We start from the raw sequence: 26,309 nt of genomic DNA, 5'->3' as shown, positions 1-26,309 counted from the left end.
TCTCTGATGTTCCTGTCGATTGTGTCTCGCCCAGACATATCGTTCGCAGTAAATTTGGTTAGCAAATTTCTCAATCGACACAGCAAGGAACATTGGCGCGCGGTGAAGCGCATCATTTCGTACGTCGCCGGGACGGTGAACTACGGAATAAAATATCAAGGCGAGGACGGCGGGTTGATTCTGAGAGGATACTCGGACGCTGACTTCCCAGGAGATGTGGAAACGAGAAGATCCACAACCGGGTACGTTTTTGAGCTGGCTGGTGGCCCGGTGATTTGGGCAAGTCAACGTCAAGAACTCGTCACGCTCAGTACAACTGAAGCAGAGTACGTGGCAGCGTCGATAACATCGCGGGAAGCGGTGTGGCTGAGAAGACTGTTATTCGACATCGAGCAGCCTTGTGAAGAGGCAACGGTCATCCACGTAGACAACCAAAGTGCAATTCGACTCGCAAGAAACCCGGAGTTTCATAAAAGGACGAAACACATCGAAGTGCGGTTTCATTTCGTGCGAGAGAAAGTTCAAGCTGATGAACTGAGAGTCGAATACCTTCGGACCGAAGAACAGAAGGCCGACATCCTTACAACGGCTTTAACGAAAAATCGTTTTTGTAAACTGAGGGACGACATCGGGGTTAAGGAACTCTGACTCTACTCAAACGGCGGAAGTGTTGACTTGGTTCGAGCAGAGTCCGACTATACCGGTACCTCGACTCTCGAGCTACCGGTAAACGACGTGAGAAGCGTCGTACCAAAGTACAGAGAGAGAAAGCATTCGTATTCTCTTTCAGTTCGTTTCTAGCTCTGTGAAGGAGCAGTTACAGGCAAAGTCATTCCGAGCTTAACCTGTCAACTAATTTTCGCTATCATTCTAATAAAGTTTATTATCGTAATTATTATTGTAATTCTCGAGTGTAACAATTTTATTGCAACCCCTTCTACCAGTCATCCAATTATCCCTTCTCTTTCAACTTATTGAGTTTTTCTTTTCTACCCAAAAAAAATTTAATACTACGAAATCAACAGCGACAGCGAAGACGACGTAGAAGAGATTTTTGAACAAGCGGTAAAAGCCAAAGAAGAAAATCGAGAAAATGTTCGTATACAAGACACGCCTGTAAATACACGACCAATTTTAAGAAATCGAGAAAGTGTGAGGAGACCGCTGAGGTAGGAGGTAAACATAACCCAGTATGTCGAACCAATGTCATACAAAGAAGCTGTAAAAGGTTGTGACGCCGAATATTGGATCGGGGCATTAGAAAACTGTAATATACCTATGTATTGTTAACATTGTATTGTGTATGTGCGATTGAGCCTGATGTGTGTATGTGTGCAAGTACCGAGCGCGAGCGAGCGTCGGTGGCGTCATCAGTCAGTCGACACCAGAGCCTTGTACAATGAATACAACACTACTAGTATAGTTATATATATTGTGTTGAAGTGATTCGTTACCATTCCCAAAACTCTCCCATTACAACAAAATGTATGTACGATAAACAGAAACATGTAAACAGGAGTAAGTAGAGCACGGTCTACGGAGACTCGGGCAGTCGAGTCTAAGGCATGTACAAGGAAACATATAATAAAGACAATGCTGAGTACATCGACTCAAATTATTACCCTTACCAGCTACGTAACAATTAGATGCTCACAAGAAAAATGAGACATGGGTAATCGAAAAAATACCAAAAATTGTAAAAACTATTGATTTAAAATGGGTCTTTAAAATTATAAAAGATATGCAAGGAAAAATACTACGTTATAAAGCTCGTCTGTGTGCGCGAGGCTTTATGCAGGAATATGGACTTGATTTCACCGAAACATTCGCACCAGCGGTGCGATATGACTCGCTAACAGTATTTTTGGCAAACATCGCAGCTCAAGATCTCGAAGTTGCACAATTTGACGTGCAAACTGCATTTCTCCATGGTGATCTAAAACAGGAGATATAGGTATATACAGGTTCCTAAGGGACTTTACGTCAACGGAGAATCGTCGGAAAAAGCGCGTAAAAGTGTCGTGTGTAGGTTAAGAAAATCCGTATATGGGTTAAAGCAGTCACCGCGCTGCTGGAACAAGAGTTTCAGTGAATTTCTGAGAGCGTTTAAGTTTACAGAAATAGAAGCCGACAAGTGCATTTTTGGAGGAAAAGTGAGAGAAAATGTAGTATTTTTGGCGTTGTTCGTAGACGATGGCCTCGTGGCGTCAAAATCTCTAGAAGCGACAGAAAGTGTAGTTAATCACTTAAGTAGTGCGTACAAAATAAATCTGGGTGATGCGTCAATGTTTGTGGGCATACAAATAGAGCGGAATCGGGCGGAAAAATCTGTATTTATACATCAGACTGCATATGTTAATGGTATCCTTCAAAAATTCAGTATGAATGAAGCAAAAGCAGTGAGTATACTCGCAGATCCCAATGTAACACTTTATCCTGTAGAGTGTAGAATGTGATGAAAAATTGTGCAAAAGCGTGCCTTATCGAGAAGCGGTAGGATCTCTGATTTTTCTCGCGACGGTCTCGAGACCAGATATAGCCTACGCAGTAAATTCGGTAAGTAGATTCTTGAGCAGACATGACCACGAACATTGGAGAGCAGTAAAACGAATAATGGCGTATTTGTCAGGCACCAGAAGTCTTGGCATAAAATATGGTGCTGATGGAAGTACAAACACTAATTGGCTATTCAAATTGCGATTACGCAGTAGATTTAGAAACGCGACAGTCAACGACAGGGTATATTTTGAAATACATGGGGGACCTGAGACGTGGGCGTCGCAGCGTCAAAAGTTGGTTACGATAAGCACGATGGAAGCTGAGTATGTGGCATCGGCGGCTACAGCGAGCGAATGTGTGTGGTTGCGGCGTTTACTAAAAGATATCGGATGTCTAGGTGACAGACCGACGGAAATCTTTGTCGACAATCAAAGCTCGATTATACTCGTGAAAAATTCCGAGTATCATAAAAGGATTAAGCAGATAGACATCCGCTATCATTACACGTGCGAGAGAAAGAAGAAGAAAATGAAATAAATATAAAATATATTTCTTCTGAGGCGCAAAAAGCAGATATGTTCACAAAACCTCTTACCAAAAATTTGTTCAAACGAATGTGTGATTTAATAAATTTGTTCGAATCCGCACACTAAAACGGTGGAAGTATTGAGCTTAGTTTTGCGCGTGCGTAGAATGAGTGAGAGAGAGGGAGAGAAAGGTGAACGGTTACCACAGGTATGAAGCAAGCGTCTCGTCAGTCTGTTGAACAGAGCGCAGTAGAGCGAAGCTCAAGAGACATTTTCTATTCTATCATATCTATATATATATTCGTTAATACATTTTCATATAGTAAAAATATATTACACGGTGTCAAGTTATTCTACTGTTCCGTCACTCCTATTCTTATTTTGCCAAGATCTGCTCCAACACTTATTCTATACATAGTTGTTCTCCGGATGAACGAAAGATTTTTTTTATTTTGACCATAACTTTTTTTTAAAGGTAAAAATGTGTGTGAAATTTTAGTCAAAACAACACTTTTGACTTTCAACGTCCGCCATTTTGTGAAAAATTGAAATTTTTAAAAACCCTTTGTTCATCCGGAGCATCATATCATTAACTTATGATCCCCCCCTCTTTTGTTGGTTTCAGATGATCCATTGCAGCACGAGAGTGATCACCGCAACACCCTTTTTTTGCAGACGTCTCGCCCATTGCCTCCTACCGGCTTATTTTAAACATTTTTCTTTGAAAAAATTGTAATGTGCACTTTAAACATATATCTTTCGTATGGGAAAACTGTTGTTATAAATTATTTTGCCGTTTGGTCACAAATAATTCGGAAGAAAAGCCTTTCTTTGGACGTTCCAACTGGGTCTCCCACTTAAGGCCATTGTTGTTACCACAAACCAACCCTACCAATCCTCTTGGAGTAGCTTAGCATCCTCGGGTGATTGAATGACCGTATGGATTTTGAGATCGACAGCATACATAAGAAACTCCGAGTTTCGAATCATCAAACTGATATTATTAACATACAAATTTAAGAACAGGGGGCCAAGGTGTGATCCCTGCGGGACTCCAGAGTAGGCATTGATGCGCTCGGATAAAAACCCCTTGACCTTGATATACTGCACTCTTTCGGATAGGTAGGAATCACACCATGCAAGGAGTTTGCCGAATAAACCATAATTAACCAGTTTGTTCACCAGGAGAGAGTCATCTATCTGAAATTTCTTCTTCAGGCTGGTAACTAAAGATTGTCCGTACACCGCAGGGTTAGACAAGGTTGACCCTATAGGCATAAATCCATGAGTTTCATCAATAATAAAGGTAAGACCCAAACAACACAGTAGGCAAAAAGGCAACTTAAAGTCGACTTTTTTCGGCCATCCTATAGTCAACTTGAAATGCCGACACATAGACGACTTTTTGGAGCCGACTTTAAGTCCAGTTGAAAATGCCAACATATAGTCGATTTCTATTGACTGGCCGAAAGCCATGTTAAAGCTGATTTTTAAATCAACTAAAAGTCAGTTCTAAGTCGGCTAGTGTATTGCAGGTGGCGCTAATGGCGTAACGCCCGATACGTTATGGGTAACCCCCATAACCTCACCCACGCCACCAAGCACGACGCAGAATATGTTATAAACGTTATATCGAGCAAGCTTCAAGCACGGCAATTATTTTATAAAGTCCGTTCACAATCGTGAGACAAAAGTGATTCAAAGTGTCTCAACAACCAAAGTTTGGCCAAATATTCTCAACAGATAATACACAAGACACAAGACAATACACAACTTTCGCTTTTTCGTGCATAACCCCATCAATGACGCGTCTATAGTATGTTCCAAGGAACGTTTTACACTTTCGTATTGATGTAGCTTTCTTACTCGTGGAATGTACCAATTTTTCAGTAATGACGATGAGCGTGAACCAATGGTAGTAAATCGAAAGATTACAATGTTCTTCGTAGCCAGAAAGGATAAAGGTAGTCTCAATAATTGTGAACAAAGTTTGACCCCACGCGATCATCTCCAAGGTTTTTCATATATGTTTCTAGTGTAGTGTAATCTATGAGTAGGTCTTTCAGTTTTATTATTCTACAGAATGAGAATTTCAGATTCAGATTGCTGACGACAAGAATCTTGTAAAAAAAGGTTTCTTATTAAAATTGGAAAATATCACAGTGTCTTAGATTCTTTTGCTACCAATTAGATACAATAATATATACATATGAGCGCAGTTCAGGTATCTTAGAAGAAATACTGTCTGAAAATAATACCTATGCCAAACCAAAATCTCGTCGCACAAGATCACGTCCAAGTTCTTAGTTTTTTTCTTTAAACAGTAATTAACTGAAATCGTAGAATTAATGGAGGCGACATAATTTTGGCGTGTCGGCGGTATTTCAATATTGAAATTATTGCTGTATTGGTGAGGTCACGCACCTCTAATAGTCACCTTACAGCTGGCTCTACGTCGACTTGAGAAAATCGGCGGTCGACTCAAATTCTGCTTTTTAAGTCGACTTGGGGTCGGCATTTCATAAGTCGACCATATGTTGACTTAAACTGTGTTATAAGTCAACTATGTGTCGACTTTTTGTCGACAAGTAGACAACGATTTCAGTCGACTTAGAATATTTTCGGTCATCTTCTAGTCAACTGATAGTGGACGTTGTGTTGTTTGGGAAAGAAGTGGTGACAGCTTATCAAACATAATTTTGTCAAAGAGTTGGAAAGCAGCATTCAACTTAGTAACTGACCTACAGTTTTCCACATTTGACCGATCACCAGCCTTGTAAATGAGCAAAATGAATCTCTCTTTCGGAAGTTTCGAAAAAATACCAGTATCCAAGAGTTTATTCATAATAATTGATAGGGGTAGCGCTAAAAGAGACGCACAACGTTTAAATAATAAAGGGTCGAACCCATTAGAGCCAAAGCTACATGTTGAGTCTATGGACTTAAGCGCTTTAGTAATCTCTGCGAAGGTTATCGACATTGCGCCAAGGAAAGCATGCCTAGGGACATCAAACTTAGATAACTGAACAATGCTAGAGCCATAATCGTAGTTCTTACTGAAGTCTTGAGCGAATAACTTGACAATCCCTGGACCATCAGTTGCGAATTCACTAGACAAAGACATAAACACCGGCATACCATTATCCTTCCGTTTGCTATTGACGAAGGACCAAAAGCCCTTGACATTGGAAGCAATATAGATTTCAGTTTTGCCGACAAAGTTGTCGTAGTCGTGCTTAGAAATGCTCCTAGCACGAGACCTGCATAATTTGAATAAGCATCTGTCATCGTCGGAGTTAAATTTCTTATAAGAGAGATGATGGCGTTTTTTCTCTTTAACGATGTCACGCAGCTCGGCACTATACAAACAAAGACGTGTACTGGAGAAGATTGTTACGACGGGTATATGACGCGTAATAATACAGCTTATGGTATTGTGGAACACAGCCAGTATGCTATCTGCCTCGTTTAGACAGAGAAGATTGGCCCGGTCAATTGAGGCGAGAGCAGCACTGATTTCATGCTAGTCACCCGTTTTAAAGTTGAGAAATGAATCTCTGTACTGATTGTGAGTACCCGCTGGTAACGCGTCAGTCATAACAGAAATGTCAAGCAGTGCATGAAATTTGTCTAATTTCACTAACGGAGACTCACAGGCTTCAGCTGTGAGGTTACTTATATTGGGAAACACAAGATCAAGAATGTGCCCAAAAGAATTAGAGATCGAATCAAACGGTCTTAGACCAAGCAGATTGAAATGACTGGTTAGAATCTCTATCACGCGGATAACTTTGCTATTTGCATGATGACCCTTGGCCAAAAGCACGTTGTTGACAAACTCCCAGTTATATCCCGGAATATTGTAGTCAACCACAGCTATAATGGGAATTCCCGAAAGCTCATTAGTGATGTCTTCCAAGTCCAGTGTATGACGAAGGTAAATTTCAAGTTCCGATAATGGGGGAAGATGGACAGAGCTGATTAACACATTCCTTCCCCTCAACTTAATAAGGACAAACAAGTGCTCTAACAAATCCAAAAACAAGTCACACTGTTAACTATGGAGAGAGTTCCTCACTACTATCAAAACACCTCCACCGTGCGATTTATCACTTGTCAATACGGATCTGTTCTTACGGTAGATACTGTAATTCTCAAATCCAAATTCAGTGTCAAGGTCTGAATCATTTAGCCAAGTCCCAGTCAAAACAATAACATCATAACACAATCCGAACACGTACTATTACAATATAACTCACTAACAAAAAACTGACTGAGGTGAGATCAAGAGCAGTTGATTACTGGAGGTCTGGAAAAAAAAATTTTGAACGTCGGAAGTATCCGCCAGAAGTTTAAAAAAGTAAAATCTGTTCGCCAATTACGTCGCTGGGCTCACTATTTAAATAAGGGCGGAACATACAAGGAAAAAATAGCTAGAATTTGTGACTACACATAGCGGAACTTGAAATTCGCTGTTGATGCTGGATCACCAACGCACAATAATGATTTACGAAGGTGGGCGCTACAAACCCAAAAAGAAATAGGCCATGAAGACTGTCGGTTTAAAACATCTGAACATTGGGTGAATTCATTCAAAATTGCTCATCGTATTGTATCGAGGAAAATGAATAAGTTCATCACCAAAAAAACGATTCAAAATGCCGAAAGTTTGAGAAAACAAGCTGAACAATCTGTACTGTAACGGACAGCGGTTCAAAATCTCATCAATATCAACGGTGACATACGCAGAACATGTCAACAACTGACACAGACAGCTGATCAAGACGACCATCGATAGCGACCGTGACCTGCTAGAATCCAAAATAATAAACAAAGACGACGGACGCTAACCAACGCATACCAGGACGACGACCCACAACGGGACACACAAATAGGGAAATGACGTCGAGAGGATCATCCAACAACAGCTTCGGAAAAGTATAAAACTGGCGCACCACGAAGAGCGGTCACCAGTTGTCCGGCACAGTACCGAGCTGCGTCATTTTGTAACGAGGCGTTTCTTATCTAGAGAGCGTTATCGAATTTAGCTTCACGAGGTTTAGAAAGGAAATTCAAGCATAGAGCTTATTCCAAATTATAGCAAAGAGTATCAAAATTAGAGTCCACGATAGCCCGGGACCTCTAGAGGAAATATTGAATAGAGCCGCGTATTTAACGTTTGAGCTGTAGGGAGATTTAGGAGCAGAACCGACGAATTCTGTTAGATTTATTATTTCTTTAATTTTATTTTTTTATTTTAGTTCTCTACGGATATATTTTGTAAAACCTTATTTTTGTCTTTAGACAAAGACCATTGTACTTGGATTAATCGCTATTAAACTTATGTTATAGTTAAACATACACTCGTCTGTCTCGCTGTCAACGCATTCCTCGAATGCATAACTTTATCTTGAAAAAGGGAGGGAAATAATACCAACAGTCAGCCAAGGATTTCCCTGGTCTGAAAGGTTAGCGGTGTTTTGGGTCAATAACCCATAACAAAATATAGGCAAGCGACTCTGTTTACTCCGAGTTCGCGATTAGAAGGGAGTACTGGATAACCCGTATCTCCGACTAGGTGACATACGCTTCTTTCACTTGTCTCCAGTTGAAGCAACGGCCTATAAGCCCTTATCTTACTGAAGAGAGCAACGGGCGCAGGTGCTTGTTCAAATATTCAAGGCGGCTTTGGTGATACCTAAGTCCGTGCAGTTCGATCATCGGATGATTTGGGTTGATAACCCATAACACAATATAGGCAGGTGACTCTGTTTACTCCGAGTTCGCAATTAGAAGGGAGTACTGGTTAGCCCGTAACTCCGAACAGGTGTCATACGCCTCTCTCACTTGTCTCTAACTGAAAGCAACGGCCAAAGGAGCCCTTGTCTTTCCAGAGGGAGCAACGGCGGAGGTGCTTGTTCACATTCCTAGGCGACTTTGATGATACCTAAGTCCGTATAGTTCGACTATTAAGGGTTTTTGGGTCTGATAAGCTGATCCAGCTTTTACCCATCGGAGGGGGTTCCTTATAAATCTATAAATTCGACAAAGAACACACTAATAACGGGTTTATCACATAGGCTGTGGCCCAAGATAAACCGCACCCGTTACAGTACAAGGTCTGAAGCAAAATATGTAAATATACGATCTATCGAATGTGTGTAATTCAGATCAAAGTGGTTTCGAATTGGAGATGCATTCTGGAAGAACTTTAGCAGTCGAAGGCGAAAAGAAGGTGGAATGTCTAGTGCAGTCAGTTGCTTTTACTACACACAGTTACACAATTCAGCCAAATATATCAGCTGAAGGAATATTTCTGTCCCCAATTTTCTTGTCCTAAAAGAAGCAAGTGATATGTTCGGTCCAATTGTGCAACAGACATTGTTTCGACCACATAATGTGTACATAGAAATATCAAAGTTCGGTAAACTTACTTCAGGTATAAACTCCATGATTATTTGGTTATGGAAATGAAAAAGTAGTATGTACAGTAGTAGATGTCATATTATTATATTTTCAGAACATTTTAAAACTTGGTTGCAAAATATTTTGGTCCGCAGCGTTGGTTAAAAAGTGTACTATTGATTGATTCATGAAGTGGCCAGTGCCCTGCAGCTGTACGTGAAGTAACACGTCCGCATAGAGAGGTTACATTGAAAATTAGCCCTAAAGGAACAACCGGAAAGATCCAACCTCTTGACATTTATGGTTTTAGGGTGTGGAAAAATTATGTCAGACATTTCTCTGACAGAGTTTTATTGATGGATTATGATCTAAATTTGCATCTGAGAAATAACATTATTAAATTGCAATCCCTGATCCACCATTCATATTGTGAAATGCCAGGATGCGATAATATTGTGATTATTCGTTGTTCCTGATGCAAGAAGTCCTTATGTTTTGTTATCATTTTATACTACATAATATGCAACATAATGCATATTTCTCCGAATACGGAAATAATGTGACAGTAAATAACTGATTATTGTTGTAATTCAATATATTGTAGGGCTCGTAGTAAGTCGAGATTTGTATTTATCGGTGTACAATAATGTGCACTTGACGGTCGCCGGATAGCGAATAAATTAACAGACCGGAAAAAGAGAAACAGATTAGACTATAGACTTGGAGCTAAACTGACGTGTTCGAATTAATAAAATAATATACATCCTGATTTCCCTCATTCGTCGTAATCGTTCCATAAATATCATATTACAATATCATATTTCTATAATTTTGTGCCATCTACTATGTGATGATTCCAAAATTGCAAGGTCAGAATGAATAATATCAATTGATGCTTGGCTGCACATAATGACTGCATCTATTGGACTAGCCGCCTGAATCCAGGTCCAAATTTGAATATCCGCGAGAGCGGTGGGGACAAGCAATTTTAATTTTTTGACCTCTAATGTTTTTTACGCGCCAGTCAACCAGAAAAACAAATGTTTTCGTGCTTTTGCATCACACAAGATAACGTTCATTTCTTCAATGGTATACAAGCCAGTCCATGTTAACTTACCGATTTCTTTCAATGTTTTGGAAAAAAAATAATAACCAAAGTCTTAAATGTTTACAGCATTAGCCATGTTGATTCCAAAACTGTAAGCTCGGAATCGATTCCAGTAACCTCACAAACTACTAAAATACCGGGCTCCGGAAGATTTTACGATCATAAAAGAAACTATGCCAGAAACCGTTCTGCAATTTGTGAGAGTGGTTTTTGTTATAAATACAACCGAAATTTATTGAAACGAAGACGCTTCTAAATTGTTGCTTAGAAAGAGCCTTGTAATGTTAAATAAGACTAATTCAAGCAAAATAGTGCGATTCCAACGCGAATTTCGCTGTACGTATATAAGAGTAGTTCATCCCCTAAGTGACGTTATTCCGAAAAACGCAAAAACACGTATCCCCTACTTTTTTCTGCTGTTTCAAATACAATGAATTTCATTAAAATCCGAACAATGGTTTTTTAGTTATAAAAATTTTTTACTTTCAAACCCTATGATTTTCAACTATTCAACCCCGTCGTAACTGGCCAAAATGCATTTTTCATTATTCGTCATAGGAATCATTCTCTAATTGGTTTCATTCAATTATCTCAACTGGAAGTATGCGAAACTATGAAACAACCACTGAGGATGTCCAACTTTGGGGGCTGATTTCACCCCTTTAAACCGTTTTTCTGCCGATAAAAGAACATACTTGTCGCTTAGATTTCGATGAAGAATAACAGATCCTCAAATGGTCGAAATCGGGGGGACACCTCAGGCAGTTTCCTTGTGAGCAGAACGATCGTCATACTGCCAGTAATTTGGGAAGATGACTCATAGACACTATCAACCAGTGGAATACATCTATAGACAGATTGTTTTTCATTTCAATCAATGCATCGAATATCACGAATGCCATAACGGATCACTTTGAGGGGAGGTACCTGAGTAAATTTTTCAAAGAATCGATTTTTTGCCTTGTAGTTTGTAGCTTAAAGAATATTGTGTCTTAATTCCATACAGAAATTCGCAATATTGAAGAAGTTGTGGATTATTCTGTGAAAGACAGCGGAAAGTCGAGCTCGCGGTCGGTTGGGTCTGGAGCTGTCGCGCTGCGCTGGGGCCTTTCGTTATAGCGAGCAGGTATACAAGGGTAGGGTAACTGCGGGCGCCTGGTGCTGTTTCGAAGCGGCAGTTTATCGTTTATTCTACAAGAGAGAACAGTATTTTCTATTCTGTGCATCATTAGTGAAATCGATAAAATGAACCGTCAAGACCAGTGAAATAAAATCTCAAGAACAGATAGGCGACGTTCAAGATCCGTAAAGACAATCCTCCGGAAAAAAACGTCCATTGAATCGCCATGGATGTGAAAAAGATGACAGTAAAGTGAGTGCTTTTGCCAAAAAAATTCGTAAATGAATCGATTTGGAACCGAGTGTAAAACACGATATCGAATACGTTTAGCTGAATTTTGTGACTGTTTTTTCATTTATCAGTGAACATGTGAAATGTAAAGACTGCGGACAGACAATTATCATCACGGAAACCTGGGATTACTGATTAACGGTAAAGTAAAAACATCTCTATCCTGCGAGTAATTTTTCTGTGAAACTTGCTGTTTTCTGAAACAGCATTGAAGTACACTTTTTGAAAAATAGATTTTAACTTCTTTTTTTTTTTAAGTTTGAAGTACGAAGAATATTGTGTGAACATTTCATGTTGAAATTCCGTAATCGCCAAAAATTATACGGAGAATTTATCGAAAGATCGTGCAGCGGCCCAACGGCCGAGCGCATCATTTCTTTATCCACTTTTCAAACGCGATTATCTCGAAACATAGTTTTCAAAGTCGGTGCCAGATGTATCTCTAAAACGGCTTATCCGATTTAGACCAAATTTAGATACAATATTCTTCGATGGTTTTTCTCGTTCGCCACTTAGGGGTATTTTATTTGATTGAACCGTTGCGTTTTTATGCAACCAAAATAGTCGGAAATTGCAACGAAAAACAAATGTTAAATTAAAACGGTCCCAATTCCGTCAAAAGTGAACATTTCAAAAAAATCCTACAAGGCGAACTCCTTTGTATATTATATTTCAAGAATTCGTTGCGTTTTCATGTTTCAGATCAACCGACTGTCCGGAATCCTTGGCACCACAAGCCATGTCAACGAACAACACATCTGACACTGACCACAACAACGACGCTACCAGTCAACGAATTTATTTTTAAAAAATTCCTAAACATACCTCAATGAACATATTTTCCAATAAAAAAAAAACCCGGATCCAATCGAAACATTAGTTTTTAGGATAAAAATTCCCGAAGTTTACCTGTTTTTCTCGCCGTTTACTCAGGTACCTCCGCTTAATGCAGACAAGCACATACTCTGTTTCGCGCACACCTTGAATTTAGTCGTTTCCAAAGTAATTGACGTAATGAAATGCTGAACCCCCTATGTACGAAAGTGAAATGGATTGTGACGTATTTTAAGTATTCTGTAGTAGTTACGGATCAACTGCAAGCTCGCAGTAACTTAAAATTAATACAAAGTGCTTCAACTCTACGTACTACATGTTAGAGGAATTTGTTGAATTAACACATCAAGTATGAATCATTCTTCTGCAGTACCTGGCTGCATCATATATGTTGATTGTAAGAACATCTGAGTTACAAGTTGTCAAAGAGGTCATTCAATTTCTAAAGCCATTCGAAACTGCGACTAAGATCGTCTGTAGAGAATAATATCTCACGAAATGTAAGGTCATTCTGATAGTGGATACTATGAAAACGCAATTGCGATCTCTTGATTTGATAACTGCTTCTGGAGAATGGATTCAAAAAGCGCTGTCATAACTTTAGCCAACGCTTTGAACACGTCAAAAAAGTCAGTCTGCTCGCCATTTCTACTATTTTGGATGCTCGGTTCAAACATCTGATTTTTTGCGACAAAGTTTCTTATGAACATACAGTTAACAAAGTAACAAGAATCTTGAACATTAATGAGGTAGCTGTCCCAGAACCAGAAAGAGAACCTATATCCTCGCAGAGTGCGTCAAATGATTCTGACTTTTGGTCGCACCATGAAGTCTTAGCAAACTTGCCGAATATTAGACACACTGAACAGTCGAACGAAATGCTAGATCACCCGAGGAATTACTTAACTCAGCCAACACTGGGTATGAACGTTCAGCCTATTAAATATTGGTTATTCGAGTATTCTGTGGATTCCGAACTAAATAAACTCGCTCGAAGATACCCGGCGGTGGTCGCTACTTCTGTTCCCTTTGAGCGATTATTCTCCATGGCTGCAAACATAATGACCGAGGCGTGAATCCGACTGCCGGGTGAGCATTTGTACCGATATTGATTTATAAACCCCTTAGCAAAGAATAGTGGCACCTAAAATCTAACAAGTTCTTATGTGATACACTATTTGTCATAAAAAATTTCAATAAAGAAAATATTTTTCAAATGTCGAGTACTTTATTACCGTTTCCACATTTATCTGAAATTTGTTCTATGTCTGGTCCAAACGATTTCGAGTATCGATTCTATTCGAGATCGATATTTTTTATTCAACCTTTTGTGTGAATCGATCTTTTTAGGATCATCTGAATCGATCGCGGAAATCGATTTTTTGTACAGAATCGCGTATCACTGCATGGAATCATTTGGAGCACTACTTGCGCTATTGGTACTGGATCACGGGGGGGAGGGGAGGCATTCGTTCATCGACGTATGAAACATGCGCATGGATGACAATAAGTGACTTCGTGTGAATTTCACAACGAATGAAATATAAATACTTAGGTTTCTGAATTATTTTAGGTGGAATAATAGCGAGATATGATAATTAGATCAGGAAAATTTGACAGAGTGTCATCGTAGAATAAACGAACCTTGCTTTTTAAACTTATTATTCATTCTTTTACATCACCCAAATTAAAGGGATCTCCACATTTGCCTAGCTTATAAATATCCACGCCTGACGGTATATTGCTTGGAATTATTTTGAAGCGTTTGATTAATCGTCATATGGTCTTCATTTTTACAAGAATAATATCTCTTTTCAAAAAGCCTGGAGAAATTTTTAAAAATCCGGCATTACAGATGGAAATGTTCGAGCAACCGCCCAATAATCGATCGATAATTCATCTTCCGATTTCGTGTCGATCTTTGCGTCGTAACCAGGTTGCACTATTTATGTCTGTTTTTGGTTAATAATTGTTTGATTTCGATGATAGAATGGTTCCAAAAGATCTCGACAAATAAAACCAATGTCTCTTTCGGCGGTTGACTAATAGTAGTGGTAATGATAATAACAACAACGATAACGATAGCGATGGCGATTGGTAATGGAGATGGCGATGACGATAGCAATGACGATGAAAGTGACAATAATGTTACATACTCAGTTCCTCTTCGCAACTTATTCTTCGACGCTCTTATCTAGAAGCCTGTTCATTTCATTGCACTAAACAATCTCACGCACATCCTGTGATCCTGTGCAAACTTGGCTATCTCCTCTGATTCCCAGAACCCTGATCATGCACTCTGCTTTCTGCGCTTACTCACGTTTCGTTCTACTCATCCCAAGACACTTCATCCGTACCTCTCGACCTACACACTACACATCTACCCTCCAAACTACACACGTCGTTTCTATTGTTCCATCAACTTTCTCACAATAAACATATAATTAATATTCTAAACCTATCTAAAGTAATTCAGTCCTCATCCTAACCTCCCGTTGTCCTAGAACGTAAAAGTGAAACCGAACCTGTCCATTCTTTACCACTCGGGAATAAACAACCTTAAGGTCATTACGATAAGAACTTCCAAACCCGCGTATCTACCATCTAAGCTTTCAATTTATTATTCGTTGGATTACAATGGATTGTGATTTTAGGGTAACACTTGACCTGTAATTTATTGGCCGATAACTTGGGCTTCCACCGGATGTGATTGAGAGTTTGATAGTTCCCGTTCATAATGGTTTTCCAATTAAGTTTCACCGTCTTGTTAACGGTTTTTTCGTCATGTGATCTTCAAGTTTCACCACTTTTAAGCAGTTTTCAACGGAAATGAATGTAAGTTCATTTCCTAAGCGTTAAATATTCTATTCATGGCGATCGAAGAGGAAGCGATTTCAAATATAGATGTTCAGGATGGCTGACCTTCATAATCGTTTAATTGCAGTAGTATTAGGTCAAGAGAGGGTTTACATTTAAATCAAACTCTTGTGGCAAAAAAAACTGTAATTTGTTAGGAAAAGTTGTCACATTGGAATTAAATAATGACAGAATAATATGGCTTATGTTCTGAATGTCAGTTCTTTTGTCGAGAGTGTTTTTATTTGATACGTGTATCATTTCTTCAATTAGTCTTTTTTGCCAGCTATTTTCTTTATCAATCATTTTAACATTATCAAAGTCAAATGTATGCATTTTCGTTACTGAATAATTATCTAAAACAGACTTGTCCGGATCTCGTGATTTTAAATCAGGTTTGTGATGAGCTATGCGTTTTTTGAGAAGTTGAGTTGATTGGCCAAGATGACATTTATTGCAATCATTATAGTCGATTCTATATACAATGTCAATTTGATCTGGCGTAGCAGTTTTAGATTTTAACGATGTGAATAGATTGTTAAGAGTATTCATGATTTTATATGAAACATTAATGTTTTCTTTTTTAAGTATACGTTTGATGTATTGCGATAAACCTTGGATATATGGAATTGATGTTAGACATTTTTGTTCACTGTTCTTTGTGTTCTTTTTGTTATTAAATTTGAAATCAGTAATGCTGTTGTAACATTTGCGCACTCTTTGTGTCTGAAGTGTTCTTGATGATTTTCAAATGATAGCCATTCGTTTTGAATTTCTTTTTTCGCATATCAATGTTGAGTTTTTCTTCCTGAATTTACTATCAGCAAGCTTGATTCCTCTATTAAATGAACCTATTGGCACACTTTTTTATATTTTATCGGATGATGTGAATGAAATTTGTATCGTGCCTACACGGCAGAGTTACTTGTATTGGGATACGCTTATGTGATCACGTGTGACACACACCTTCAAATCTGTTCAGAACTCGAAAACAATGGCTACCTGACATGCGCAGTACGGTAAGTCGGAGAAACGCCGGGTCAACACGTGCTGGCACAGGCAGTTGCTTGATACGCGTGAGCCAGACAGCACTCAGGCTCCTCTCCAATTTGGTGAGCCTATAATTCGAATCTCTGATTTGAACTGACGCTAAGTCGTATTCGTCACGATGGTTGTGTTGATACATAACTGAAACAACGCCACTGCGGCATAAGAGGGTCGACACTCGTCGTCACTCCATGACATAGCGCCTCTCGGCCATTCAAATAGCGCCTCTCGGCCATAAAAATAGCGCCTCTCGGCCATTAAAGGAGCGCCTCTCGGCCGTTCCATCTCTCTCTTGTATTACCACTGGGGAATTAATTATCGCCTTGATAATTATCGTGTAACTAGCTTCCACGTTAGCATCTTGTAAGGCGGTTGAGCTCACCCCTATTGTGTCTTCACTCGAAGCGTCACAATTCTCTCTCTAGATACATCCAGTGCACACATCCACTCATAAATCTAACATTCATTCACATACATTGTACACGATTTCGAGGAGGTTTTTACTCAGTTTCTGCTGAGGTTTTCCTCCTCTGGGGTAATAAATCATCATTGATTGAGCCCAAACCGAGTGGATTTATTTAAAATACCTAACCTTGCCCATATCAATAATTGTTATAAGTATTAATTTCAAGATGAAAGGGAAGTACGGGAATTAATCCTGGTGGTCAATTTCCGACAAAACAAAATTTAATATATCTGCTAGACCAAGTCTCTTTTTGATACCAATCAGTGAACAATGTGCCTTTTTCGTTAATGATCCGAGTATCTAGAAAGCTGATTTTATTTTTGGTTTATAGTTCAAAGGTGAATTCAAGTCAAGAGTGATATTTGTTAAATGCACTAACTAAATTTTGGATATTATCCTTGAGCACACAAGTTAAGATGCCATTGACATATCTTTTGTAGAAAATTAATTTAAAAGTAATAGTATTAATTACTAATTGTTCAAATATTTCCATGACAAGATTAGCTACAACCCGACTAATTGGTGAACTCATAGCCACACCGAAGATTTGTTGATCGAATGAAGTTATTATAAATGAAGTACGTTGAGCTTAGACAGATCTCAACTGCTTTAACAAAGTCAATCTTCGGAATGGCTGTGTGTTTAGCAATGTAAGTCGAATTTGTTTTTGATTATTGCAATCGCTAGCTTAGTTGGTATGTTAGTGTAGGGAGTGCAATGCGACGCCCGATACGAATAAAAGCACGTTTCAGATTCCGGATGGAAAAGAGCACGTTTCGAATTCCGGGTGAAAAAGAACACATTTCATATTCCGGGTGAAAAAGAGCACGTTTCAGATTCCGGGTGAAAAAGAACACGTTTCAGATTCCGGGCGAAAAAGAGCACATTTCAGTTCGATTCGAATACTAGTACGTTTTGGGTTGACTCGAATACTAGCACAATTCAGATCGACTCAAATATTTGCACAATTCAGGTTGACTCGAATATTAGGAAGTTTCAGATAGGTTAATTCCAATGTTGCGGAGATTTGTAATTCTCCAAAAAAGGCGATATAATTTTATCTTTCACGTTGACACTGATTTATTTCCCCAAATCATTACAAAGACTGATGATCTTGATGAATAATATACAGTATAGTAAAAATTCAAAAAACAATAGCAGAACAATCAAAAAATCTTACCGATCATGTTATTGTATAAAACTAGGTAAACTTTGTGTTAGCAAACAGAACGATTTGTTTCAGAATAATGATTGCCACTGTTAGATAGATCGTATTTCAAGTGAGAAAATTGGTAATTCATGTTGTTTTTTTTTTCTTTATTATTTTTTTCTATTTGTTTTGTTTATTTTTGGTTCTACTTAATCCGAATTTATTCGCCAATACGGAATGATTATTTTGAATACTGATGTGATTGTATAAATTCACAATGAAATATTTATACGAATGAAATTTTTTTTTTTGATCGTTATCAATATGATTTATTCAATTATACTGTCGTAAAAATCGTGAAATTCAAAGGGTATCAATCTACGATTGCACATTGATTGCAAGTCCCTTTTTTTGTTGTCATTCAATTTCAACTTGGAATCGTAGGCTTGTGGGACTTCGTATTCATGAAAATAATTCCATGAATATTTTTTTCTCAATGTAACCATTTTTTTCTCAATTTCTTTTAAATTATACTTCACAGATATTTTGTCCCTGTTTGAACGCACATTTATTTCTTTGACATTTGCAATTTTCACCGCAGGCCAGTTGAATATGCTTCATAAATCCGTGAAATCAAAGATTTCACAGTATGGAAGTTTTATGAGGAGTGAAATAATACAAGCGTTAACTCGAAAGCATTATGAGTGTATATTAGGGTGGGCCAAAAAAATCGACTATTTTTTTTTTCACTTTGTACTCCGAAAACTTGGTTGGTAGAGACCTCAAAAACATTTTCTCTAAGTATGAGCTCTTAATTTTAATAAGAAGGTCCTCCGCCTCGCAGTTTTCTATTTTTTTTGTTATGGTGAGGAAGAAAAATACATATCTCGGTATCTACTATTTATAAAAAAAACTGTATCACATTTTTGTAGTAAATTGAATTCTCTACAAAAAAAGGTCTCTTACAATTTTTTTGTATACCTCACTGTTCAGAACTTATTGAAGGTTAAAGTTTGATCGTTTTAAGGTAGATGTCTTTTTTTTATGTATTTTATAATTCTTCAACAAAAATTCATTATGATACGTGCAACTCATATTTTCGTAGGAAATTGAATTCTCTACAAAAAAGCTCTCTTACAATTTTTTTGTATGCCTCACTGTTCAGAAGATATTCACCGTCAAACTTCAATGCACACTATTTTTAACAGTTTTTTGTTAATAGTTCAAATAATTTCAATTTAATTCATGAGTTTCGGGAAAATTTGTACAAATTTCAGTTTCTGTTGTCGTAGTAACTACTATAGAAGTTCTCTGTTTCAGAAACTTTTCGTAATTTATCATTTTTTTAGTATTTATACAAATTTTTTTTTTAATATATCGAAATCCCAATCGTGCTCTAAATTATTTTTATGGCGTTTGTTCAGAGAACATTTTAGAACTTTTTTTCGCACATTACACATAAAATGTTTTGCTCGCGAAAATTTTTGTTTTAAATCCTATCGCTTCGTCTGTTTGTCTTGTGTAACTAACGCCACTGTTAAAAATAGTGTGCATTGAAGTTTGACGGTGAATATCTTCTGAACAGTGAGGTATACGAAAAAATTGTAAGAGACCTTTTTTGTAGAGAATTCAATTTTCTACAAAAATGTGATACACTTTTTTTTTATAAATAGTAGATACCGAGATATGTATTTTTCTTCCTCACCATAACAAAAAAATAGAAAACTGCGAGGCGGAGGACCTTCCTATTAAAATTACGAGCTCATACTTAGAGAGAATGTTTTTGAGGTCTCTACAACCAAGTTTTCGGAGTATAAAGTGAAAAAAAAATAGTCGATTTTTTTGGCCCACCCTAATATGTATATATATATATATTGTGACGTGATTTTTCCCGCTCCTCGGTCACTCGGAGAAAATGACCGAGAACATACTGCGCGCACAATAATTTGGCGTCCACGATGTACCCTGGATCTAAAACAATATCGCGAAGTTGTGTTGGGCGCCTGGCGTGATCAACACGCCTCGAAATCATTAATGCGCTATACCTCGGGCACAGTGTTGGGCAAAATTGTAATAAAAAATTAACAATTACAAATCACTAAGGATAATTTTTAATGACATCGAATTCCATTAAAATTATTTTCAGTAATAATAATTGAATCGGAGTTCAGTGAAATTACTTTTGATAATTGTAATTGACTCAGAGTCCATCGAAATTATTTCCAGTAATTGTAATTGAATTGGATTTCATTAAAATTACATTGAGTAATTTGAATTTAATCAAAGTTTATCAAAATTACTTTCAGTGATTGGAATTTAATCAGAAATCATTTCAATTATCCTCAGTGATTGTAATTAAATCAGACATTATTAAAATTCTTTTGAGTAATTGTAAACCACACGATGTGGTCCAATTGAATTTTTTTCTCTAACGTTATTCCTGTGAAATAATAACAAATAGACAAATAAATTTACTCCGTTTTTGGAGTATTCAAATGGTGTGATCGGAACGAGTCTTTTACAGTCAATATGTGAATGGGCTATGGTTACCAAAGTTTTTTGGGTAGCTGATCAAGGATTTCACATTACTTTGAAAAATTAATTTGTTTAAATAATTTGCTTGACCAGTCAATGTGAATATGTAAGCTCCATGAAGTTCCCGATATTTTCGGAGAAATTATGTTGAGAATTCGACATTACGTTTCCGAAGGTAATTTGTTTAATTAAATTATGAAAAACAATTGAAATTTGAAAAAAAAACATAATTATTTCCATTAATTGTAATGGATAACAGAAAAATTACAATTGTTCCAAGTAATTGTAATTAGTAGCAAAAAAATTACAATTTTTTCAAGTAATTTTAATTGACAGCAAAAAAATTACAATTATTTCGAGTAATTGTAATTTATAATCATAAAATTACAATTGTTTATACTAACTGTAATTGATAAATCAAAATTTATAATTATTTCCCGCAATTGTAATTAGTTACTAAATATTACAGTTATTCACAGTAATTGTAATTTACGGGTAATGAAATGACGAAAGTAATTTCTGCTGCCCAACCCTGCTCGGGCATATGCTCGATAGCTCAGTACCGCGGCGAGGGGAGGAGTAATTTTTGGAGAGAGAGAGACACTCAAAATACACACGCTACTTAACAAAAGAAGTAAAATAAAATCTTGTATTTCCCAATAACGGTGATACAAAACAAAAAAAAAATAATCCAAAAGTCGCTCGTCACGATTCTGAAATTAAACAGAAAATTACACATAACCTACACTATTCCTTACTCTACTGAGTTCGCGGCTCCCTAACTAAAATGCCACTCAACAATTACAAAATCTCCATACGCTATTCTCGATTCGCAGATTCGTCATTTCTTCTCCATAGCGATAATTGCTCGAAACCGAAACTAAAACTACTTTCTCGACGGTGCGCCCGTCGGGCTACCGAACAGACGGCGTCCTCAATCTCACCCGAAATCTCACCCGACTCGGAGCTTCGACGCTACCGCGAGCTGTCCTAAATCTAAACGTGACAACATAACTTAACCTAAAGCTTGTTTCCTACTTATTTCAACTAAACAAATCCGCAAACGCCACTAAACTTCAGACGCAACCAAAACTCAATATTCGAACTTCTCGTCTTAACCGCTGCTCAACGCAACGGCAATTTTGACTATACATCACCTCAACTCGACTAAACACTATCTTGAATAAACGGCAACTTAACTAAGCGCAAGCACCACTAAATGTAACCTCAACTAAACACAATCTCAAGGTGACGCAACTCATTTCAGATCATCTTAACTAAACGGGTACGGAACTAAGTGCAGGCGCAACTAACCGTAACCGCAACTATTCGCTATCGCAACGCATCCGAAATCAAACCTTCTCAAAATCCTCGAAAACGTTATTCGCTAATTCGAGCACTCCAATTCGGCACTTCCCGACCTACTCGAGAGGTGACACTGAAAAACCCGATAACGCGGCTCGACCCGGAACAGCGGAATTCGGCTATACTGAATTTCAAAAATGAGAGAAACTCAATTAGAACCCGTGACACTACTCAACTTTCTCAAGAACTCAACATTTACTCTACTCTAACACGCGTGATCAGACTACGGTTATCAAGCAAAAGAATCGGCAAAAGAATTTCGAGTACTTTTCTACGACGCAAATCAAAAACGGCTATCCGTTACTCGGCAAGCCTTTTCGCAATTATGCTCGAAATTCAATCGCGGGGATAGAAGCAGCGCTTACCTTCTACATCCTTGCAACCCCCTTTCCATTCCCCTCGCGATTTTTGGGCGACTCCATTACTTCGCAAAACTCCGGAAAACGTGACTACTTATCACGACCGCCAGAACTAGAGTGGTTTCTAAAACCTACGACCTGCCGCAACACGGATCTCGATACGCCATCCCATACGTGACGACATACCCACAAGAATACGGAATAATCGATCCGTCATCGATTTCGTCGATTGCGCAACTCGACGCGCATCTTTAGTAGCATCGCGGCGCAGAACTTAACGCTGGATCGCAATCTCGTCCTCCGCGCAGCTCCATGACGCTTGGTGGTGAGCGTGGTGCTCCCTCGTCGCCAGTCGGTCCGTCGCAAGTTTGCTACTCAATTGTTGGCGGGGTGAAGGGGGAGAGGCTGCGGCGCGCCAGCCGCCAGCGGGAATCGCGTCCACCTTAGATTCCCGCGATGCGGGGATCTGCGTCGGCTCCCCCTCCGCAGCCTCGACGTCCTTCCTTTGCAATTGTCGCTAGTCCGCCACTCCGCACTTTCCTCGAATTCGGTGCCGACTTCTTGCCTGATACCGTTGTAACTCAAAAAATAAAAAAAAAATAAAAAAAACTCGAAATATCTTACGGTATTCGCTAAGATGTCTCGTAGTTTCGGATGCGTGACTCTAGTCCTGGCCCTCTTTTGCACAGACTTCGCGACTCAATTTCGGAAATTTCTAAATTTTGGTTCCGCCCAGGGTTCAAGGAGCCCCTTGTAACGGGCATCAAAAATTCCACATTACAATATATATAATATATATATATAGGCGAAGGGAGGGCAAAACGGGGTAGGCGGGCAAAATGGGGTACCCTAAAAATTTCGTAAAAAATTTTTTTTTCGATAAAATTTCGTAAATGGTCAAAAATGACATCTAGCATCATTTTTACTATTAAACGCTAAAAAAAATATTTGTGTACTTTTTGTGAAAAAATACAAATAAAAGAAACGGAAATAACAAGAAAAAACTTCTTTTAAATTATGTTGAGAGTAAATTTTATTACTAACGTTAATTCAAAAAGTAATTATTACACATATTTTATTTACTTGAAAAAAAAAAAAATTCCTTTTTTTAAAGCTACCCCATTTTAACCGCAAAAATAAAAAAAAATTTCTCACTGGAAATTGAAAATTGACATTATTTACGTTGTTTGCAACTAAAAAAAAAATTCAACATATTCACGTTCACAAAATTTTAGTATTTCCTCAAGTACCCCGTTTCGCCCCCCCTCCCCTGCCCTATATATATGTATATATGTCAGATATACGAAGATTAATAAAGAGAACTACTCAGTTTATTTCATTTTAAACCGCAGTGACACGGAAAAACACAACTTTATTCAAATCGTTTCGAAATAATTCTAAAAGAAGTAACTAAGTTAAACAAGAACAAAACAAATCAAGCCAAAACAAGTTCCATCAACGTCATACAACCGGTGATCAAAATATAACAATGACACAATATGGTGATGCGACATATATATATATGCATGCATGTATGTATGTATGTGCACACACACACACACACACACACACACACACACACACACACACACCTGCGGCAGAAGAGAAACTGCTACCAGGCGCGTCTCCATGGGAATTGGAGAACGCTCGCTGTCCTTGGATGATACTAGGAGACTGAGCCTCTTAGTTAACAGGGTACAGAGGGTAGGGGCTAAATAAAATACACCCCCGTGAAACAAACTCCCCTTAAAAAGGGTTGGTCATACCACCTGACCTCAAGAGGGCAGGTCATCCCATCTGACGCTGCAACAAGAAGATCGTTCTCTGCTGTGACCCACCGGGAGTGTCCGGAACCTGTATCGTAGTTTCCGACGATACCGGCTAAGGCTGATGTGAGCTTGCTCTGCCGAGGTGTAAGTTATAGCAGTAGTTCAGGAGCCAGCCACTTCGGGCCTTGATCAGGAAGTACGCAGTGAGTGATAGAGATCGGAATCTTCACCGCCTCGAACGAGTCTAGTCCGTCCGTGTATTCCGGGCCTGGCTAAGTGTCGACTAGGCCTCAGGGAACTGGGGTAGGAGTACTACTATCTCCGAGGGTATACCCGTTCCTAGTTATGACAACCCGCTCCTCTCCGTACGATGCGCTGGTAATATTAAAAGGATATGAGTAATATAAAGGAAACAAACATGAGTGAGAACGGGTTACACGCCCAACAAGCAGCGATCGAAGCAGGCGCTGAGATGAAGAGGACGCAAGCACTGGAACGCCTCGAAACGCTGACCAGCGAATTGCATGAGTTTGTCAAATCAAAGGTCAACATCCACAAGGAGATAAAGAGCAAGACGACCAGTGTAGTCACCGCCCTTCGCAGATTTAAAACACTGGACGAAGAGTGGCAGTCGTCTCGACGACTCACTCCTCGTCTTACTCCGGAGAAAAACAGTCCACCTGCTGTGGAGATTGAAGGAGAATCAATGGACACCGGATGCGATGGTGACGGTGAATCTGTTGCTGAAGAAACAAGTGGAAGTGTCATCAAGTCTATCAAGAGAAAAAACCGAAACTCCCCGGGCTTAACAGATAACAGAATGACAAAGAAGAAGGACTTGAAACCAAGTCCTCTCAAAAACCTGACGAAGCAGAATGCTGAGAAAAAAGACGCGAATGTTTGGACAGATGTCCAAACGAAGAAAGAGAAAAGGAGGCTAGCCAAAGAGCAGCTCCTAAAAGAGTCTCTAAAGAAGACCAGGCCGGAGCCTAAGCGGAAAAAACCGCACAAATGGATCAGGCCTGACGCGCTGATCATCCGCCCAGCAGACAAGGCGAAGTATGCCGAGATATTGCGGCGTATTAAACAGGACGTTCCTGAAGACCAGGTCCGTGATACGGTCGACAAAGTACACAAGACCAACGCCGGAGACATGTTGATTACGCTCTCGAGGAAGAGCACCGACAAAGGCCAAGCCTTACAGAAGGCCATTGCGGGCATCCTCCAAGAAGACGCCAAAGTAGTCTGCAAAGGGCCACAGGAGACAATCGAGATTCGAGACATCGATGACACCACGACGAAGGAAGATATCCAGGCCGCCCTGAAACCGGAAGCTGGCGAGATACCACTAGAGGCAATAAAGATCCGTAATGCCTTTAGAGGTACGCAGATGGCTACAGTGACGCTACCAGCGACAACAGCACGAAAACTACTGGATGGAAACGGCAAGATCCGAATCGGTTGGGTTAACTGCCGAATAAGAGCGACGATGAGACCGGTTCAATGTTATAAATGTTGGCACTTCGGGCACATTGGATCCCAGTGTAAGGGCAAAGTTGACCGGTCTAAGCACTGCATAAGATGCGGAGAAGAAGGACACAAAATTGCGGACTGTAAAAATCCAGCCAAATGTGTATTATGCGCTGAGAAGAATAGCGAAGAAGTTGCTGCTCACCATGCCGGCACATATAGATGCCCGGTATTCCAAGAGGCGCTTCAGAAGAAGACAAGCAAGAAATAATGAAGATATTACAGCTCAACCTCAATCATTGTGAGACTGCGCATGACCTGCTTATGCAGACCGTGCGTCAACTGCAGCTAGACTTAGTACTAATAGCAGAGCCGTACAGACACCTGAATAACCAACCTTGGGAATCTGACAGCACCACCAAAGCTGTCATCTGGTCCTGTGGCAAATTTCCTTTCCAGAGCGTAGTGAGCAATAATAGCAACGGCTTTGTAGCAGCATCTGTTAACG

General features: G+C 39.0%; 2 protein-coding genes across 4 annotated transcripts in view; one reads left to right on the top strand and one right to left on the bottom strand.

Moving 5' to 3' along the window:
* The window catches only part of LOC124179853 (sialin), a 115,861-nt gene that overhangs the window by 76,505 nt on the left and 13,047 nt on the right, over positions 1-26,309 (bottom strand). The window lies entirely within an intron of this gene.
* LOC124187834 lies at positions 24,726-26,072 on the top strand. Its single transcript, XM_046580023.1, has one exon. The coding sequence runs from the start codon at positions 24,726-24,728 to the stop codon at positions 26,070-26,072; it is 1,347 nt and encodes a 448-aa protein (XP_046435979.1).

This window comes from Neodiprion fabricii, chromosome 1, assembly GCF_021155785.1.
Source record: "Neodiprion fabricii isolate iyNeoFabr1 chromosome 1, iyNeoFabr1.1, whole genome shotgun sequence".
Taxonomy (NCBI): domain Eukaryota; kingdom Metazoa; phylum Arthropoda; class Insecta; order Hymenoptera; family Diprionidae; genus Neodiprion; species Neodiprion fabricii.
This window is presented reverse-complemented; position numbering and strand designations above follow the sequence as displayed.

Coding starts and splice junctions, on each gene's coding strand:
- LOC124187834 (XM_046580023.1), top strand. CDS start 24,726: ATGAGTAATATAAAGGAAACAAACATGAGTGAGAACGGGTTACACGCC.